Source organism: Orcinus orca, chromosome 7, assembly GCF_937001465.1.
Source record: "Orcinus orca chromosome 7, mOrcOrc1.1, whole genome shotgun sequence".
Lineage (NCBI taxonomy): Eukaryota > Metazoa > Chordata > Mammalia > Artiodactyla > Delphinidae > Orcinus > Orcinus orca.
In genome coordinates, this window is record NC_064565.1 from 76,694,276 (window position 1) to 76,714,457 (window position 20,182).

The 20,182-nt window shown below is 36.2% G+C and overlaps 2 protein-coding genes across 6 annotated transcripts in view; one reads left to right on the plus strand and one right to left on the minus strand.

Annotated features, from left to right (window-relative positions):
• Positions 1-20,182, plus strand: part of PMS1 (PMS1 homolog 1, mismatch repair system component) — a 596,068-nt gene that overhangs the window by 420,430 nt on the left and 155,456 nt on the right. The gene's annotated exons all lie outside the window — the stretch shown is intronic.
• The window catches only part of HIBCH (3-hydroxyisobutyryl-CoA hydrolase), an 88,056-nt gene that overhangs the window by 44,374 nt on the left and 23,500 nt on the right, over positions 1-20,182 (minus strand). For all 5 annotated transcript variants that reach the window (XM_004276937.4, XM_004276936.4, XM_033400279.2 and 2 more), the window contains 2 exons: positions 17,789-17,869; positions 13,425-13,477 (listed from right to left, as the gene is read on the minus strand). In XM_004276937.4, the coding sequence (XP_004276985.1) occupies positions 13,425-13,477; positions 17,789-17,869 (134 nt within the window). The remainder of the gene's footprint in view (positions 1-13,424; positions 13,478-17,788; positions 17,870-20,182) is intronic.

Below are 20,182 nucleotides of genomic sequence, written 5' to 3' on the forward strand. Positions count from 1 at the left end.
TATGCTTATCAGTAACTAGAAATGAATATCACTTCTATATTTCCAGATAATATTACTATTCTAGACAAAAAGCACATTTTTAAAAATTGATAATTATACAGATATTTAAAGTTAATTTAATATATAGTCAATTACTCCATGATTTATACTAATGGCAAGATTAATCCCCCAACACAAAAACACATGTAGAACAATTTAATTTGGTGCCTGAAAAAGAAATGTTCCAGATAATAATACATCAGTGTTAAATTCCCTGATTTTGGTGTCTTATTCTTAAGTAATACACACTGAAAAATTTAGCAATAAAGAATTATCATGTCTTCAACTTTCAAATGGTTCAGAAAAAAATTATTCAGACACATGTGGGAGAGAAGAAGAGAAAATAAAACAAATGCGGAAATAATAGGGAATGTGGATGAAGGATACACTGGAGTTCTCTGTACTATATTACTAATTGAAATTGTTTCACAATAGTCTTTTTGAGCCAAATGAAAATAAAAATAAATGTTCCAGAGTAACCAGCGCCAACAACCACAGTAAAGAAAACAAACTCAGAAAGGCATACAATGGGATGATGTGACAAATGCTCACACAAAGAGTCATGAATTTAAATTCTAATCAGAGAGAATGAGTAAGCTCCTGTCCAGAATGAACACTGCATCTCAGTATCAGTGAGTACATGAGAGTCTTCTCTCACCATCATTCAAGATTATAAATGGTTCTTTGAAATTAGGTATATATTTCTGTTAGAAATTCAAATAGATTTTCATCACACATTATGTCACTATGGTATAAAAGTTAATATCATAATCATAAAATAAGTTTCATAATGTATCTCTGGGACCACATGCCTTAGATTAGCAGCCTACCCAGTAAAAAGTTATTTTTATTATGCTTCTCACATTAATATTAACAGACTAATATTGCATATTAATAGTATTAACATACCGATTACATAATATTAATGTTTTTTGTTTTTTCGGTACGCGGGCCTCTCACTGTCGTGGCCTCTCCCGTTGCGGAGCACAGGCTCCGGACGCGCAGCTCAGCAGCCATGGCTCACAGGCCCAGCCGCTCCGCGGCATGTGGGATCTTCCCGGACCAGGGCACGAACCCGTGTCCCCTGCATCAGCAGGCGGACTCTCAACCACTGCACCACCAGGGAAGCCCTATTAATGTATTCTGATAGACTACAGAGAGCATTTACATTATCCTGCTTTGGATTCATATAATTCATTTTATTTTTGGACAAAAATTATATTCAGCAGAAACAAATAATTGCGGTAGGAATATTTAATTTATTTATGAATTAACAGTCTACCATCCTTGGAGGTACAGTTTTACTTTAAACAGAAATATCAGAGAGATATTTGAAAACTGCTGAGAGTAAATCTTAAAAGTTATATGAAAAAGAATTTTTTTCAATTATGTGTAGTGATGAGTGTTAACTTATGGTTTCACAACATATACATACATCAAATCATTATGTTGTCACCTAAAACATTATATGTCAATTATACCTCAATTTTAAAAAAAGCCAGTGAGCAGAAATATAATTCTGGTAAATCATACATTAAAACATAAATTAGAGGGCTTCCCTGGTGGCGCAGTGGTTAAGAATCCGCCTGCCAATGCAGGGGACACGGGTTCGAGCCCTGGTCCGGGAAAATCCCACAAGCTGTGGAGCAACGAAGCCCGTGCGCCACAACTACTGAGCCTGCGCTCTAGAGCCCGCAAGGCACAACTACTGAAGCCCACACACTGCAACTACTGAGCCCACGTGCCTAGAGCCCGTGCTCTGCAACAAAGAAGCCACCGCAATAAGAAGCCAGTGCACCACAACGAGAGTAGCCCGCGCAGCAATAAAGACCCAACAGAGCCCGAACGCAGCCATAAATTAATTAATTGATTAAAAAAAAAACATAAATTAGAAATAACTCTTACGTACCTCCTGGATTCCTGCTCAAAGTTTTTGCCTAAATAAGCACATTCCCCCAATATATTATAACATACCACATATTATATTTTAAATGTCTATTATATTTATTTTTTGAATTTTATTTTTATACAGCAGGTTCTTATTAGTTACCTATTTTATACAGATTAGTGTGTATGTCAATCCCAATCATATTTAATAGATGTTTAAAAAGAGAAGCTCTAAGAAACCACTGCCTCATATCATATATTCAAACAAGAAGAACTATTATAACAGGAGTACTCTTAATTGACCTCAGATTTACCAACCATTTCCCTTAACTCTGTAAAACTAATATCTATATTAACTAGCATCCTGAAAGCTACTCTCTGGCTACTTTTTTTTATATATAAATTTATTTATTTTATTTTTGGCTGCATTGGGTCTTTGGGCAAGCAGGGGCTACTCTTCGTTGCGGTGCCCGCGGGCTTCTCATTGCAGTGGCTTCTCGTGTTGCGGAGCATGGGCTCTAGAGCGCAGGCTCAGTAGTTGTGGCACATGGGCTTAGTCACTCTGCATGGCATGTGGGATCTTCCCGGACCAAGGCTCAAACCCGTGTCCCCTGCATTGGCAGGTGGATTCTCAGCCACTGTGCCACCAGAGAAGCCCTCTGGCTACTTTTTGATATACCTGATACTTCTCTGATCTGTTGAGTTCAGAGTTTACCAAACGTCAGTCATAAATAAAGAGTTATTTCATGAGAACCAAGTTGAATACTCTGGAAAAGTATGAAAAAGCTAAGTTACTAAAAAATTTTGGTATAGGGCAAAGACAGTATTTCAAGTGACTATTCTTCATAATAACATTTATTGTTATTCTGAAACTATTATACACATTAGGACAAAGCAAATTTGTCACAATCTTAATATTATTTTTTTTAAATAAAGATTTTCAACATACATGAGAAGAAAGTTACAAATATCAAAGAAGTAAGAATCTAAATTTGAATAGGAAGTACTGAACTCAGGATCTAGGACCTATTTTCTCTTAAAAATAAAACACATATTCTTAGTTCTCTTCAAAAAGGCCTATAAACAATTACCAACTTAACTAGTGCCCAGATTATTATTGCTAACCATCATTTCCTACTAAAAGTAACCAGGGCTGCCTTGGAAAAACACCCTATTTTAGGTCTGTTGAATAAAATGTACAAAACAAACCTGGAATATGGTTCTTTGCCACAAAGCAAAGAAACTCTCAAAGATTTCTGGGGCACAAAAGCCAACTTGAAGGTTCCCATGACAAGTCCACTCTTCTGGTTTGCCCCTCTGGGCCCCCTTTTTCAGTGTCTTTTATAGGTTCCTTGTTCTGCCTCTGGCCAATAAACATTTTTTTGTATTCCATTCTGGACTTACTTTGGTTGTCACTCTATTTCTGTCACATTTCCTTGCATTATCTTTTCTACTGACAAATTTTCAATACAAGTTTCTCTGCTACAACATGATGAGTTACTGAAAAAAATCCTCAGGCTCTACAAAACTGCACAGAGCTTATAAGAAAAACAGTTTCGGCAGTCCGCTCAAAACCTATGCAACTTTGTATTCTGAGTGCTAACAGAAAGAATAAATGGTCGCAGGCCAGGGACTTGATTAGGAGCACCAGCTCAATATGAACAGAGAATGCCAGTGCAGATATTTAAAATGCACAACAATAAAGTGGAAAGAATGGCAATACTTTAATCAGAGCAGGACTGGCACATGCTTAGACAAAGCAGTGTAAGTGCAGCTATAAGCCAGTGGGACCGCCATTAAACACCAAGTGCCAAGAGTTGAGGGTTCACCTTACGGTGGAGGTCCACCCAGAAACAGGCATTTGTTTGTGTGGGTATTTTTTTTAATTTTCTTAAAATACAGACAAGAGAATGCCTATTCACAGTACAGCAACTGAAGTAATTAAGCACTCTTTTCCTGTCTAGATGATTATATATCTACTGCCACTATCCTATCTCCCCTTGCCTAGAAAAAAACTGTATATGAATCAATATAATTTTTGCATTATCCTAACATCATTTCCCCATTTACCAATCACTTATGAGCTAATTCATGTTGCAGAAGCACACACTTTGGAGCATACTGTGCCTCTGTAAGTCCTGAAGTTATACTTCCTGCCCAAGCAGCACCCTGAGTTCCAGATGTGCATAACCGACAAAACACTTTTGTTCAGACAAAACACTCCCACGTGGATAAGCCCACAGGTATTTCACACCTAACAAATTAAACTCATCTCCCTTCACTCTCCCCAACCCACTCCCCAGCCACACTTTCTCCCGAATCTTAAGTAAACAGTCCACCATTCATCCCACTGCCCAGTCTAGAAACCTGGAAGTCATCCTTGCCTCCTTCTCCCCTTTATCTCTCACATCCAATACATCATCAAATCCCACCAAGTCTCCTCCTAAGTATCTCCGTTAAATCTATCTAATTTCTGCCCCCCTTCATAATCTCCATGCTAGTTCAAAATCACCATAATCTCCCACCTGGATCCCTGCCAAGAGCTTCCTGAATAATCTCTTTACAACCAATCCTAACCTCCCTACAACCTGTTCCTCCCACAAGAGAGTTCTCAGTCTAAAATGCACCATTCAAGCCATTTTCCTGGCTAAGAGCACTTTAAAATGGCTCTCCCTGGGCTTCCCTGGTGGCGCAGTGGTTGGGAGTCTGCCTGCCAATGCAGGGGACACGGGTTCGTGCCCCGGTCTGGGAAGATCCCACATGCCGCGGAGAGGCTAGGCCCGTGAGCCATGGCCGCTGAGCCTGCACGTCCAGAGCCTGTGCTCCGGAACAGGAGAGGCCACAACAGTGAGAGGCCCGCATACCGCAAAAAAAAAAAAAAAAAAAAAAGGCTCTCCCTCTTGATCTCAGGATAAACAACTTGTATCTAAGACGACTGATCTGGCTTCTTGCTTACCTCTCTAACCTCAGAACTGAACCGCTATCTCCTTCATACTCCCAAATCTAGGCACACTTAACTTTCCCAAACATGAATTCTCTCATCTTCACATATACTATTATCTTCTCACTCACACACTATTCTTCTACATTGCATCAACCCCTTAACACGCTTGTACCAACCATAGCGCATTCCTCCACTATCCCACTTTGTTTGTCCCTGGCTGATTCCTCTTTAAGTCTCACCTTAAATAAAACTTCCTCCAGGGTGCTTTCCCTACACCATCTCCATCACTAAAGTACTCAGACATACACACACAGTTGAGGCCGGTACTCTTATGTATTCCCAGACAACTCTGTACCTGCCTCACAAGACAGTAAGGTCCATAAGGAAAGAAAATATATCTATCTTGCTCACTATTCTATCCCTAGAGCCTAACCAGTATCTAGTACATAGCAGACATCCAGTAATTTTTGCTGGTTGGGTGAAATAGCTGAGAACAACCTCATATTATTGCTAAAATCATAATGAACGTCTAGTTAGTCTCAAATCTCCTACCTCCATATATCCTTAGGAGAATGAGCTCATTTTATGGGCAAAAGGAGCTCCTCTGCCCCTTTCTTCTCTGTGAAATAATCTGATGCCTCCTCAATAAGACACAGAGCCCTCTAGACCACAAATCATCCAACCCAACATAGTGGGGATAAAATGGAGGCAGGATGCGAATGGCACAGAGGAAAGGTGCCTGTCACTTGACCAAGAACCTAAGGTGCTTTCACATTTAAAAAGGAAATGAACCAAAAACCTGACCAATATGCCCACAGGAAATGGCCAAGGAAATGGAAAAGAACTCCCTGTAGATCTGAGAATCTGCAAGTCTGTGAAAGTTGCCAAGAATACCCACACTCCTGGAAAGTAAAAGTTCTACTTCCCAGAAATCAATACCTTAAAATGGGGATGGAGGTGGGGCAGGGGCAGGCAGTAAAGCCAAGTTCCTGGTTAGTAAATGGAAGCACTTTCCGCTTCTCTACTTAGATATGTTTGGGCTAAAAGCCAGGGTTAAAAGAGTAGAGGCAAGGAGAGAATAAAGGGCTCTATCTAATAAGACAGACAAGGAATGAGATGGAGTTAAACAGCATAGGAACATTTGTTAGAGGGTAATCCATTGTGTATTGAAAAATAGAACCCAATGCTTACCTATGAAAAAGGCTCACTGAGAAACTAAATAACCCTAAAAATCTATTATGAGAAATTCTACAACTAAAAGCAACCCTTACTCTCCCCTGATAAAGCAGAAGGAAATCTAAGTAGAGAGAATCCCATGGGGGAAAGGGAGGCACCTTCCCTTCTCTATCAAGAAAAAGATCTCCATCCAGGCTTGGAGAAATGCCAACAGTGAACACAACTGAAAATGAATGCACATAAGTACATATTCTGAACACTTAGAAATCCAAGGGAAATTTCTTCTCTATTCTTCCTTTCACAGATCCTGCCGTGTTATTAATCTTCAGTCTTAAAGGAGGCTCTTTTTCATATCTTATTTTTTGGCCACGCCACGGGATCTTATTTCCCTGACCAGGGATCTAACCTGGACCCTGGCAGTGAAAGCACCAAGTCCTAACCACTGTAACCGCCAGGGAATTCCCCATATCCTTTTTTATTTGATTATTCTTCCTCTCTTAATATATTTTATTGCTTTCTCCACAACACAACTTTGCCTGTCAGTATAGTCCTTTTATTTTTAGTTCCCAGGGCAACTGCACTGCAGTACCTTCCTTTAGTCTCTGACTGATCAACCTTTTTTTTTCTTTTCTTTTTTTTTTAAGATTTTTTCGATGTGGACCATTTTTAAAGTCTTCATTGAATTTGTTGCAATATTGCTTCTGTTTTACGTTTTGGTTTTTTGACTGGGTGGCACGTGGGATCCTAGCTCCCCGACCAGGGATCAAACCCACACCCCCTGCATTGGAAGGCAAATTCTTAATCACTAGACTGCCAGGGAAGTCCCTGACTGATCATCCTTTATCTTTGCACATTTGCTTCAGGTCTAGTTTCATCACAGTTAACAACTGGCTGCTTCCACCTTAAACCGACAAAGAACAAATAAGAATCAGAGGTTCAATGCATACCTGTCTCATAGTCATGTATCTGAAATCAAGTAACCTTGATCTACACAAGCAGCCTTAGCAATAAGAATGTCTACCATTCTTATTAGACAGAAACACTGTAAGGAAAGAAAATTACAGGACAATATTCCTGATGAACACAGATGGAAAAATCCTTAACAACATATCAGGAAACTGAATTCAACAATACATTAAAAGGATCATATACCATGATCAAGTAGGATTTACTCCTGAGATGCAAGAATGGTTCAACATATGTGAAATCAACGTGATGCACCACGTTAACAAAATGAAGGATAAAAATCATATGATCATCTCAATAGATGCAGAAAAAGCATTTGATGAAATTCAACATTCTTTTATGATAAAAATCCTCAACAAACTAGGTATAGATGGAATGTACCTCAACATAATAAAGTCCATATATGACAAGCCCACAGCTAACATCATACTCAACAGTGAAAAGCTGAATGCTTTTCCTCTATGATCAGAAATAAGACAAGGATGCCCACTCTCACCACTTTTATTCACCACAGAAAGTCCTAGCCAGAGCAATTCGGCAAGAAGAATAAATAAAAGGATCAAAATCAGAAAGGAAGTAAAACTATCTGAAGATGACATGACATTATATATAGGAAACCCTAAAGATGCCACAAAAAAAATGTTAAAAACTAGTAAACAAATTTAGTAAAGTTGCAGGATACAAAATTAATACACAAAAATCAGTTGTGTTTCTGTACACAAATAATTTTCAGAGAGAGAAATTAAGAAAACAATCCCATTTACAACTGGATCAAAAAGAATAAAATACCTAAGAATAAATTTAACCAAGGAGGTGAAAGAGCTATACACTCACAACTCTAAGACATTGATGAAAGAAATTGAAGACGACACATATTATGGAAAGATATTCTGTGCTCACTGATCGGATGAATATTGTTTAAATGTCCATATTACCCAAAGCAATCTACAAACTCAATGTAATCTCTGTCAAAATTCCAATGGCATTTTTCACAGATACAGAATAATCAAGACCTCAAATAGCCAAAGAAACCTTGAGAAAGAAAAACAAAGCTGGCAGCATCACACTTCCTGACTTCAAATCATATTATAAAGCTACAGTCATCAAAACACTATGGTATTGGCATAAAAACAGACACATAGACCAGTGGAACCAAAAAAAAAAAAAAATAGAGAGAGAGAGAGAGAGAGAATGCACCCCAAAATAAAACTACACAATACGGTCAATTAATTTTCAACAAAGGAGTCAAGAATATACAATGGGGAAAGGACTATCTCTTCAATAAATGGTGTTGGGAAAACCAGATATCCACACGGAAAAAAATGAAACTAGACCTCACTTTATACACAAAAACCAGCTCAAAATGGATTAGACTTGAATGTAAGACCTGAAATCATAAAACTCCTAGAAGAAAACATAAGGAATAAGCTCCTTCATACTGGTCTTGGCAATGATTTGGGGGATTGACACCAAATGCAAAGGCAAAAAAGCAAAAATAAACGTGAACTGCATCAAATAGAAGCTTCTACACAGCAAAGGAAATCATCAACAAATGAAAAGGCAACCTATGACATGGGAGAAAATATCTGCAAACCATATAACTGATCAGGGGTTAATATCCAAAATACACTCAGCCCTCCATACCCACAGATTTAACCAACTGTGAATTCAAAATATTGAGAAAAAAACTCCAGAAAGTTCCGAAAAGCAAGATTTGAATTTTGCTGTGCAACAGCAACTATTTACATTGTATTTTCACAGCATTTACACCGTATAAGTAACCTAGAGATGATTTAAAGTATATAGGAGGATATGCATAGGTTATATGCAAATACTACATCATTTTGTAGTAATTCTTCTCATAAGAACATGTCTCAGTGACATTAATTGTGGCTAAACTCAATCTGATTCAGTAGCTCCCATTTAACTTAGCACTAGTCAGTTTTCCACGTGGCTGGTTTGTATCCCAAAAAGTCGTTTGGAGATTGTATATGCTCACTGTTTCCAATCCAGTTCCCACTCCTTCTCTATTCATTAGAGTATACCCCTTCTAAAGTATGCCTTAAAACTTTTAATTTTCCATTATATTGATCACAAAACCCTTTTGCTTGCAGCATCTTTAGGACACTTTGAGAAACACAAAAACAATACCATATTGTAAACACATTTTGAGTTGGCTTGGGGGAGCTAATTTTGTTTCTACTGTAAAATGCATTGGTGGGAAGAGAAAAGGGAGGAAGGGAGAGAGGAAGGGACAAAGAAAGGGAAGAAGGAAAAGGAAAGAAACGTAAAAGTTTTTTAAATCCAATTCAATTGGGAGGGAAATGTAGGCAGTACTACACATACAGAATAAAAATAAGAATTTTTTCTGTTCTATATCTACTTAAAATTAATTTTAACTTTTAAAGCAAATTTGCCTTTCCGTTATATATTAACTTGAGAAAATATGACGATTTTTAAAATAAAGGGTAAAGGAAATTAAAATTCTTCCTTTTTAGGAAACAATGAACTATTCTTTCAAATTGCTATTTAAAAAATTTTTCGTCTCTTTCAAAAACATTGTAATGACATAATCTTACATACTTTTAATTAACCAAGTGGAGAACCACTCAGAAACATTTTTATTTTACTGTATACCAAAATATCAAGTAAACATTTGAATTTCTGAAACCTGAAACATAATAGAATTTAGTTATCCCCTCTACAAAGTGCTGTGTTACTCTTCATGGTAAACAACAAGAGACAGTAAAACTGTCATTTTCATTGCTGGAAAAATATTTTTTTCTATAGTAAAAAAGAAAAAATAAAATTAAATAAAAATCAAGCTCTATGGCGCCATCTTTTGGATTGTTCAAGTTTTCTTATAATTCTTTCTTATAAGAAACAATTCATTGATCAGAATCAAGATAAAGACAGAGACAAAACTATTTGGCTACCTTTTCGTAAGCTATATTTGCCCTATCTTAGTCTCATACTTTTATATTAGGATTTAAAACGTATCCATAAAACAATTACCTATAATACTAAAATTCTACTAAAAATTCTGAAAATAAAGGCCTTTTGAATTAACAAACTGCATGTTCTCAACACTTTATGGCAGTGATTCCTAAAGTGAGGCACCCCCACTATCACGAGCATCATCAACATCATCTGGGAACTTTTAGAAATGCAAATTCTTAGGCCACACTTCAAACTGACTAAACTGGAACTGGGGGGGTGAGAGGAGTCAGCCTTTTTTTTTTTTTTAAGTCCATCTTTATTTATTTATTTTTTATCATATTTATTTTTGGCTGTGTTGGGTCTTTGTTGCTGCGCGCAGGCTTTCTCTAGTTGCGGTGAGCGAGAGCTACTCTTCATTGTGGTGCGCGGGGTTCTCGTTGAAGTGTCTTCTCTTGTTGTGGAGCATGGGCTCTAGGCACGCGGGCTTCAGTAGTTGCAGCATGTGGGCCCTAGAGCACACAGGCTTCAGTAGTTGCAGCGCGTGGGCTCTAGAGCGCAGGCTCCGTAGTTGTGGTGCATGTGCTTAGTTGCTCTGCGGCATGTGGGATCTTCCCGGACCAGGGATCGAACCCATGTCCCCAGCATTAGCAAGCGGATTCTTAACCACTGCACCACCAGCGAAGTCCCGAGTCTGCCTTTTAACAAGCTCTTGGATTCTGATACAAACTAACCTGGGAGAACCACTGCCTTCCAGCCCTTGGATTTTGATATGAGCTAACCTGTGAGCACCACTGCCTTTTTGAAAAAGGTCCACAGCTAACACTGAACTATACACTAGTTGGGAATTGCTAGTAAGTTCAGCAGTTCCTAACCTTAGTTTCATATTGGGATTACAAGGGAGCTTTAAAAATACCAGAGTCCTGCTCTAATATGTGGTTAATGGTTCAGGAGGTAAGTAAAGCCTGGGCACCAGGATTTCTGAAAGACTCTCAAGTGATTCTAAAATGCCGCCAAGGTTGAGAGCCAAAGATCTAGAGGCTTATATTTTCAAAAGCTAGAGTTCACTGAGTCTTATATTAAGCAACGTTTGTAAATGAGACATGAAAAGTTAGTCTTCAAAACCAAGATATATATAAAATCCCATTACAAGAAAAAAGAACTGATTCACTTCCAGTCTGTAAATTTTACTCCTTCAAAGGCTACAAAAATGTTTTTTAAAGCAGAATTTTTTAAATAAACAATTTATTAAATATATACTGTGCATTCCCTAGTTGTTATGAGCATGCTAAAAAAAAGAGTAGTCCTCACCTTTATAGACCATCTAATATACTTGGGCATATTTCATAATAACTGACAATAAAGAATAAATGCCAAATTCGGAGTAAAGATTGAATGCACTGAGTCAATGAAGGAAAAAAATCACATCTAATCATAGTGGTATTTAAGACTGTTAAAAAATATAGGGTAGAACTTTCAGTCTTTAAAGATGAATTAGATGTAGAGTACATATGGGGAGTTGTAGGTGGCAGACCTGATAGAAGAAAAGACACATAGGTTTGTTTTTGTTTTTTTTAGGGGCAGGGCTGACAATATGTAATATAAAAGAACCTTTCTCACTGAGGGGCTCGTCATCTGAACCAGAGATCACTGCAAAAGACTTAACTATTTTCTCAGTTTTTCCAAGCATGGTATATAACTGGTACCATTCTAGAATCACAGGGCAGAAATATGAATGCAGTTAATTCATTACATACAATCGATGTCTTGGGCACTAGTTCCCAATTAACATGACTCAATCATTTGGAGGACTTATTAAAACACATACTACTGGGCTCCACCCTTAGAGTTTGACTAATGTTTGTTCTCATCATTTTTATCCTTGTCCTTTCTTGGTGAGAGCTTCTCAAGTTTGTCCTCCACAGACACAAGTTCATTAACTGTAATATGAAATTCAACTCCTTCTTATCTATGACCTTCAAAGTGGAATGTCAGGTTCTGCTATTGCATTTTAGTTTCCAGTCATCCTTCCTATGTTGCCTGTTCCCCCTTGTAACCTGCTGCCCTTTCATCTAAGCTTGTTGTCTAATTATGGGCTGTCTTTCCTATTTCATTGGAGCCACATCATTTTACACGTTATTAAGTATGCCCAATGTTTTTTTGTTTTCATTTTTTTCTGGTTCCTTTCACATTCACAGGGGGCTCTTCCTTCAAAGCTTCAGATTATGTTCCTTCCTTTTGTTCTGCAGAATTTTTTCAGGGAGCTCTTATTTTTCCCATCTTAGCACTTCATTGACAAAGAAAACACAGTCAACTCACGCTCAGTACCTGCCACAAGCTGAGAGGTACAGACTGCCCTTGATCCTGCTCCTAACCACAGGTGCTAATGGAAGCCCTTTCCCAAAATGATGTGCAGGATCTAAGCAGTTCTGATGGATAGGGTGTGTGGGATTAACAGATGCAAACTATTATGTGCAGAATGGATAAACAACAAGGTCCCACTGTATAGCACAGGGAACTGTATTCAATATCCTGTCGTAAACCGTAAGGGAAAAGAATATGAAAAAGAATATATATATATATATATATATATGTATAACTGAATCACTTCGCTGTATAGCAGAAATTAACACAATATTGTAAATCAACTATACTTCAATAAAACAAACTCAAAAAGAAAGATCTAAGCAATTTCAAGTGCCCAAGAGACTTCATCTAGTGTGTGGTTTTCCTAGAAAGAGGGGGACATCTCCCAATGACTAAATGTTTGAAATACTTAACAAGTTCAATCTTTGAAATTCCACCCTTCAGCTTCCTACTACCTTCTTCAATCCTACCTCTTCCTGCCATGAAGACCTATTCTGACCTCTCACTTCTTTAAAGGCTTGTCTTTGTTGTAGCCAGTGCCACACATTGGAACACTTTTTCTGTAATTATTTCATGTTCTCTCCAACTCCCTATAAAACTATTCAAAGCCAGTGAAATCTAAGATTTATTTATTTTGCATCTGTGCTATTACAAAGATTTGTCAACTGATAGAAATGCACTTTCAGAGAACTTCAAAAAGTATCCAAACACTTTCACTAAGGTGAGATTTTGTGCAGTACATATAACTTAGGAACCACATCTCCACTATTCAGAGTCTAAAAACCCTCAACATTCCAGTTTCTTTTCTGAAGCTGTTGAAAGCAATCTGTTTACTTATAAGTAGAAAAAGGGCTCTACATAAGAAAAAAAAGAATCAATTTTGTTAGTTAAGAAAGCTTACTAATTCAAGAAGCTTAAATAGCATAGAACATAATTAAGAACGTATTTTTTTGGGTGAAGCAAATATTATATCCCAAACCTGCAAAGCTCCAAACATGATTTGTTTCAACTTCTATTGTATTACATTCATTGTCTCACTTCTGTTTAATAATTAACTTATTTTTAATACAGCTCACATAACAATGATAAGAGTAAACAGTCTACTTACCCCACCCATTGTAATTCCATGAATAAGTGCAATATATGGTTTCTGGCAAGAATCTAAAAGAAACAGAGCTGTAATTAGTTACAATGCTTAAAATACATTTTATTTTTCCAAAAATCACATGTTACATGAACTCTGAGTATTTTCCCTAAGAAATTTTTGCAAGAAATATCAAAGTAGACTAAACATATGGCTTATAAAATATGTTCTTTTTAAAACATCAGTCCATAGACAATCCTGATCATCTATTCATTATTATGAAAAACTCAACACCTCAATTTGAAACAGATGAAAGCCTATATAACTCAACTATTGAGAAAAACAATATTTGTCTTATAAGCCACTGATGTTTATGTAACACAGTTGTATTTTAAAGAACATAATTTGTCTTCTATACATCTAAAGAAGTATCTGGATACAAAGAGAAGTGCAGCATACAGGAAAAAGCAAGGACTGGGAGTTAAAAGACCCAAATTTTAGTCTCAGCTTTGTCATTAACTGGCAATTCAACTATATTTAATATATATACTGGCATTAGATGCTTATATACTGGCAATTCAATATATATATGTGTATACACATATACGCATGTAAGTTATACGTATATATGCCTATCATACATGTGTATATCATGTATATAATATATAGATAAGTTTCCCTATCTATTAAATGATGAGACTTGCCTCGGAAGTTCCTTCCAGCTCAAAAATCCTGTAAACTTTTACTCAGTTCCTTTCCCTCTGAAGAGGAAGTTGCGCACAACATAATATAAATCACTGTACTTCTATTACAGCTTGTTGCAAACATAACTTCCTTACCAAAGACCAATATAAAAGTACAGTTTTGATCCATCTAGCAATTCTATAAATATTCCCAATCTGCCAAATGAGCCACTGAAGTACAATTCTAATTTAACATTCACAAGGACTTCCACAGCCCTCAATTTTTAACTATAATTCCCTAGAAACAATGGAAACAAATATCTCTATTGATTGGAGTAGACATGCATACAAATATACCATTTCAGCTACAGATACATATATTTTAGATATGAAATATCAGAAGCTAATTGATGCAAGAACACAAGGCCAGAATCTGTCAAATTCCTTAACGACTAAAATATGTCATTACAATGTATAAAGATTATATCTGGAAGGCTTTCTCTCTGTATATTAACATTTTATCAAACTCTTCTCAAACTGCTTAGAGGTTTTCGCCCCTCTCCTTTTATTTAGTATAGAACTGCACTGTCTAATATAGTAGCCAATAGCCAAATGTAGTTATTTAGATTATAATTAACTACAATTAAACAAAGGTAAAATTCAGTTTACTGATCACAGTAGCCCCATTTCAAGTGCTCATTAGCCATGTGTGGCTAGTAGTGATCATATTGCACAGCACAGAAACAGAATACTTTTATCATTACAGAAAGTACTATTGGACAGCACTGGTATGAATTTTTAGAATGAATAAAACATCCTAAGTAAAACCTGATCTGTAGAATTATAGACTCAAAGAAATGAGAGCTCTCCATTCAATGTGGCTCACTGAGTTAAATTGGGAAACAGCCTCGTCTCCCCACTCCTACCTCAAAGACGTAAAAATTCTAGAGAAAAATTTTTTTGTCAACGTATATCCAAGTTCAAAGCCAAACAAGGGAAATCCTCAGGTGCCAGAAACAAATAACTCAGAGCTAATAGCTGTGTGGAAGCTACAGCCAAAGATTATGAGTGAGTGTGTGTGTGTGTATCTGTTCTGAGTCAGGAATAACATGGGCCACACATAACATGCTATGAGTTAATACCTGCATAAAGCCTCACGGTAGGAAGAGCTATATGATTTGTAAAACATAGCTAGAAAAACTCTATCTGCTGATCCTAAAACTCAGTAAGCTCCTACCCATGAGAGGAAGAGAAAAAGTCAGAAAAGTGGATGCTTAAGCACTGGACCACCACAACTGAACAAACAAAAGAAAATACCCCTAACAAATTTGGAATAGAAGTAACATCTGTAACTTGGTAAAAAGTGTCTATAAAATGATTATATACTAAAGAATGAAATTTTAGAAGCTTTCCCATGGACATCAGGAATAAGACAACACCACAATCATTCAGCATTATAATAGAGGTCCTAGCCAAAATATAACAAGAAAAGTCATAAGTATACAGACTGGAAAGAGATGAAAAAAATTACGTGTAGATGGTAGAATTACCAATGTAGAAAAGCCAAGAGAACCTACAGAAACATCATTAGAACTGATAATAAATTTCAGCAGGGCTGCTGGATGTAAGAACAAAATACTAAAATCAAAAGCATTTCTACATGCTAGAAATAGTCAATTAGAAAATGTAATAAGAAAAATTACTATTAAATGTAGTAACAAAAAAATAAGCTGTCTAAAAATAACACTTAAAAAATCTTTTTTTTTCTTTATGGAGAAAATTATAAAACATTATGAAAGGACATGAAAGTCAATCTGATGAAAATGTTCTAAAACAGATTAATGGCGATGACTGCATAAGCTTATTAAATATCAAAATAATTTAAAAATTCATTTGAATTTTTAAAAACCAAAAAAAAAATTCATTTGAAAAATCAAAAGTCCAAGAGTAGCCAAGAAAATCTTGAAAGAAAACAAGGGTAACTTGTCCTATCAGAGAGAGACATATCTTAAAGCTATAATAATTTTGACACTGTAGTTTTACCATATGTACAGACAAATAGGCCAATGAACAAAGTTGCCCAGAAACAGACCCGGTCACATATAAGAACTTGATATATGATAGAAGTATCATTAAAACCAGTGAGGAAAACAAGGGCTATTCAATCAAAGGCATTACAACTTCTGGCTTTCTAGCTGAAAAGTAAAAGTTAGATGATGTCACATGCAAAAAAATTCCAAGCACTTTAAAGACTTAGAGTATAAAGAAACAAACTATTAAAAGAAAATATAAAAGAACATCTTAAAAACCTCCATGTTATTAAGCATTTTTAAAATGCAAATAGCAGAAATCATAAAGGAAAAGAATACATTTCATCTCAAACAAAAACTTGTATATACCAAAAGATAAAGTAGCACACTGAGAGAAGTGTATTTATAATATATATGATCTACAAAAGTGAAGCATCAGAATACATAAAGACCTATAAAATCAGTAAGAAAAAGACAATCCAAAAGAAAGATAAACAAAGGATGAAACTGAAAAGAAAATATAAATGATTAACATAAACACCTTCTACTTTACCTGCGTCCAATGAAGTACAAATTAAAACCACAATAAGATATAAAGCATGCAAAGTTTAAAAACAAAAAATGATAGAAAGGACATGTAGAAAATAAAGTCTTATACTTTAGAGAAGAATTTGGAAACACACTGAAGATACATAAACTCTATGATCCATCCATTCGACTTCTATTATTTCTAGAAATTTTTGCACATGGGCACTAAGGGTGTACATATAAGGGTGTAACAATCTGTATTAGTAAAAAGCTGAAATAATCTAAAATAACCACTAATATAGAACAGATTAAGTAATATGGGGTAATTGAATAATATAAGAACAGTTACATTCCATGTTATCAAAAACTTATGAAAAAAACTTATGGAATGGTATACACAGTAAGAAAGTACTTATGCAAATTTCAAAAACATAAAGTAATACTACTTTTGTTCATAAATATGTAGTAAAAATATAAAGTACAGTCTAACTAGATGTGCTAAAAACTAATGACAATGGTTGCTTCTGAGGAGGAATACTGGTTGCTTCTGGAGAGAGAAAGAAATGGCACTGAAGCAAGCAATGAAGTAGACTGAAGAATAATTTTAAAACTCATAGTATTCTATTTAATTTAAATAAATTTCAAAACATCAAGCAAAAATAAAATATAGTGGTCTATTCATTCTGGGCTGGTGGGTACACAGTATTTATTATATTATTCCCTGTAATTTAACATTTGAAACACGTGCTTGATAAATGTAACTACTGTGACACTTCCAATGAAATCTGGAATGATGACTATAAAGAAATTTCATCCCAGAGTTCCTCAAGAATTCAGAAAAATGACACTTCATTTTATAGAGAAAACTGGCACCCAAGCTTTTTGTTTTCCAAGAAAGCCAACCATATGATCAGAATCCATGTTTCCATATTGATTATATGGCAAATAGTAGTTAAGTATACCCTATTTAATAATCAAGTATGAATTGTTCTGGAATGAGCAGTCAGACTACTTTAATCAAGTTTATTCCTGGCACAAAGTATATAAAAGGTTAAACAAGAGCGTCTGTTGATTACATTTTAACAATTCATACTGTGCAGCTTATGTCTTGATTCCATTTTCAAAGCTCTCAGCAGAGCACACATACCAATAGCATTGTTCAGCATATATTCTTCTCTGAAGAAATCTTGAGCTATCTTCTGATTTGCCTTTCTAGCTTCTGAGATCACTACAATAAAAAAAGAAAAAAGAACGATTACAAATCACAAAAAGTGCTTTCCAGTCAATACAGTCAAATAGAAAAATTTTAAATAATGTGATAGTAAGTACCAGGGGAAAAGTCTAGAATGGTTTGTTAAGGTTCTGAAGTCACCTATGCCACGGACATACTATAGTTAGCCTCAAATCCATAGTCCAATGTCAAAACTTCAAGGCAAAAATTCTTATTCAGAACTTCTTACGAAGTGTTATACTTAACTTATAAGTTACATATTGGTACAAAATGCATTTTCTTTTGACTATTTTCTGTAGCACCTAAATGAATGTTTGCTGGATACATGTTTCCTTTGGTAATATATCTTAACACAAAGTACATTATACATATACACACAAAGAAATATATGCACATGTGCATGCACACACACACAGAGTTCTATATATTCCATCTAGTTAAACACTTCTGCCACATTCATTTCACCATGGAACATTTGCTGAGCACCTACCCGGTACCACGCACTGTTTTCAGTGCTGCAGATAACAAGACAGCAATATAAGACGGCTGCCCTGGAGTTCAGACTATAAGACAGACTACTGAGCTACACTCCTTGTGTCATGCCCACTCTAAGGTTGGGGTGCCATGGGAATGTGAGCATAAGAGATGTAATTAAAAGAAGCCTTCCCAGGGACTTCCCTGGCAGTCCAGTGGTTAGGACTCCATGCTTCCACTGCAGGGGCCACAGGTTCGATCTCTGGTCAGGGAACTAAGATCCTGCATGGCACACGATGCACCCCCCAAAAAAATAATTAAATTAAAAAAAAAGGCTTCTCAGAAGAGAGAACTCTGAGCCAAATGTAAACAACAGGTAAGGATTTCCTAAATGTGGAAAGTTCTGAAAAGTGAAAAGTTCTGAGTAGAGAAAGGAGTACCTACAAAGGCACACAGGCAAGAAAGAATAAAATCAAGAAATAAGTAGTTTTAAAAGACTAAAGGAGAATGGTAAAAGGTGAGGCTAAGAAGGTAAATGAAACAGTAATATCCTTATTTATTAATATCAATGGAAATATAACCTCTCAAAGATACTGCTACAGCATACAAATGCCTGTCTTAATAAGCAGGTGCTCAGTAAATATCTTAATAATAAATAACAATCAAATGGTTTCATTTCTATTGCAATTTTCTATTATCCAGAGTTCCATAGTCCAATCTACTATACTCCTACTATAGTCAATGTCAAAACCACCATCAAACCTCTCTTCCATACACTTCAAGCTCATATGCTTTTCTTGTCTAACTCCTATGAGAATTACCTACTAAAATACAAATTAAATATATAATATATACATTTACTTCTTTTATGGGAAAGAGTTACATAAAAATTGTTGACTATTAATAGACTTTTAGACTAACTTCAGAACTCTGATATAGCTTCCTTCAAAATGTTCCAACCAAATATTGACTTTTTTTCTTGGTTTTTTAAAAAAAAAAAAAAGGTTTGGGGAATTCCCGGGTGGTCCAGTGGTTAGGACTCAGTGCTTTCACTGCCGTGGCCCAGGTTCAGGCCCTGGTTGGGGAACTAAGATCCTGCAAGCCGCATGGGGTGGCCAAATAAATAAATATTTTAAAAATAAAAAAAGGTTTGATATCTAGTTTTGTCATTCTGAGGCTTTCACCAATAAAACCCCTAAAACCCTCATCTATTATCTTTCATCATTTCTCCCCAATACTAAAAGGAGTGTAAATTGCATTGCCTGTGGAATAAAGCTCTTTTATCTCAGAAATCTTCTGAGATTTCCTTCTAATCTTATTCTAACCAATCAGTTCCATATAAATTAAATGATGTTTAGTGACATCATTTAAAAATTTTTTGTCAGGGCTTCCCTGGTGGTGCAGTGGTTGGGAATCCGCCTGGCAATGCAGGGGACATGGGTTTGGGCCCTGGTCTGGGAAGATCCCACACGTCTCAGAGCAGCTAATCCCATGTGCCACAACTACTGAGCCTGGGCTATAGAGCCCGTGAGCCACAATTACTGGAGCCCGTGAGCCACAATTACTGAAGCCCGTGAGCCTAGAGCCTGTACTCTGCAACAAGGGAAGCCACCACGATGAGGAGCCCATGCACTGCAACGAAGAGTAGCCCCCGCTCACCACAACTGGAGAAAGCCCGTGGGCAGCACTGAAGACCCAAGACAGCCAAAAATAAAATAAATAAATTACAAAAAAAAATTTATTTTTCAGAGTGCCCACTTACTGTCTTGGACTATGATGTTTAAAAGAAACTAAATTTCCTAGAATTGAAATCTGTTGCTTATACATGTGAACTAG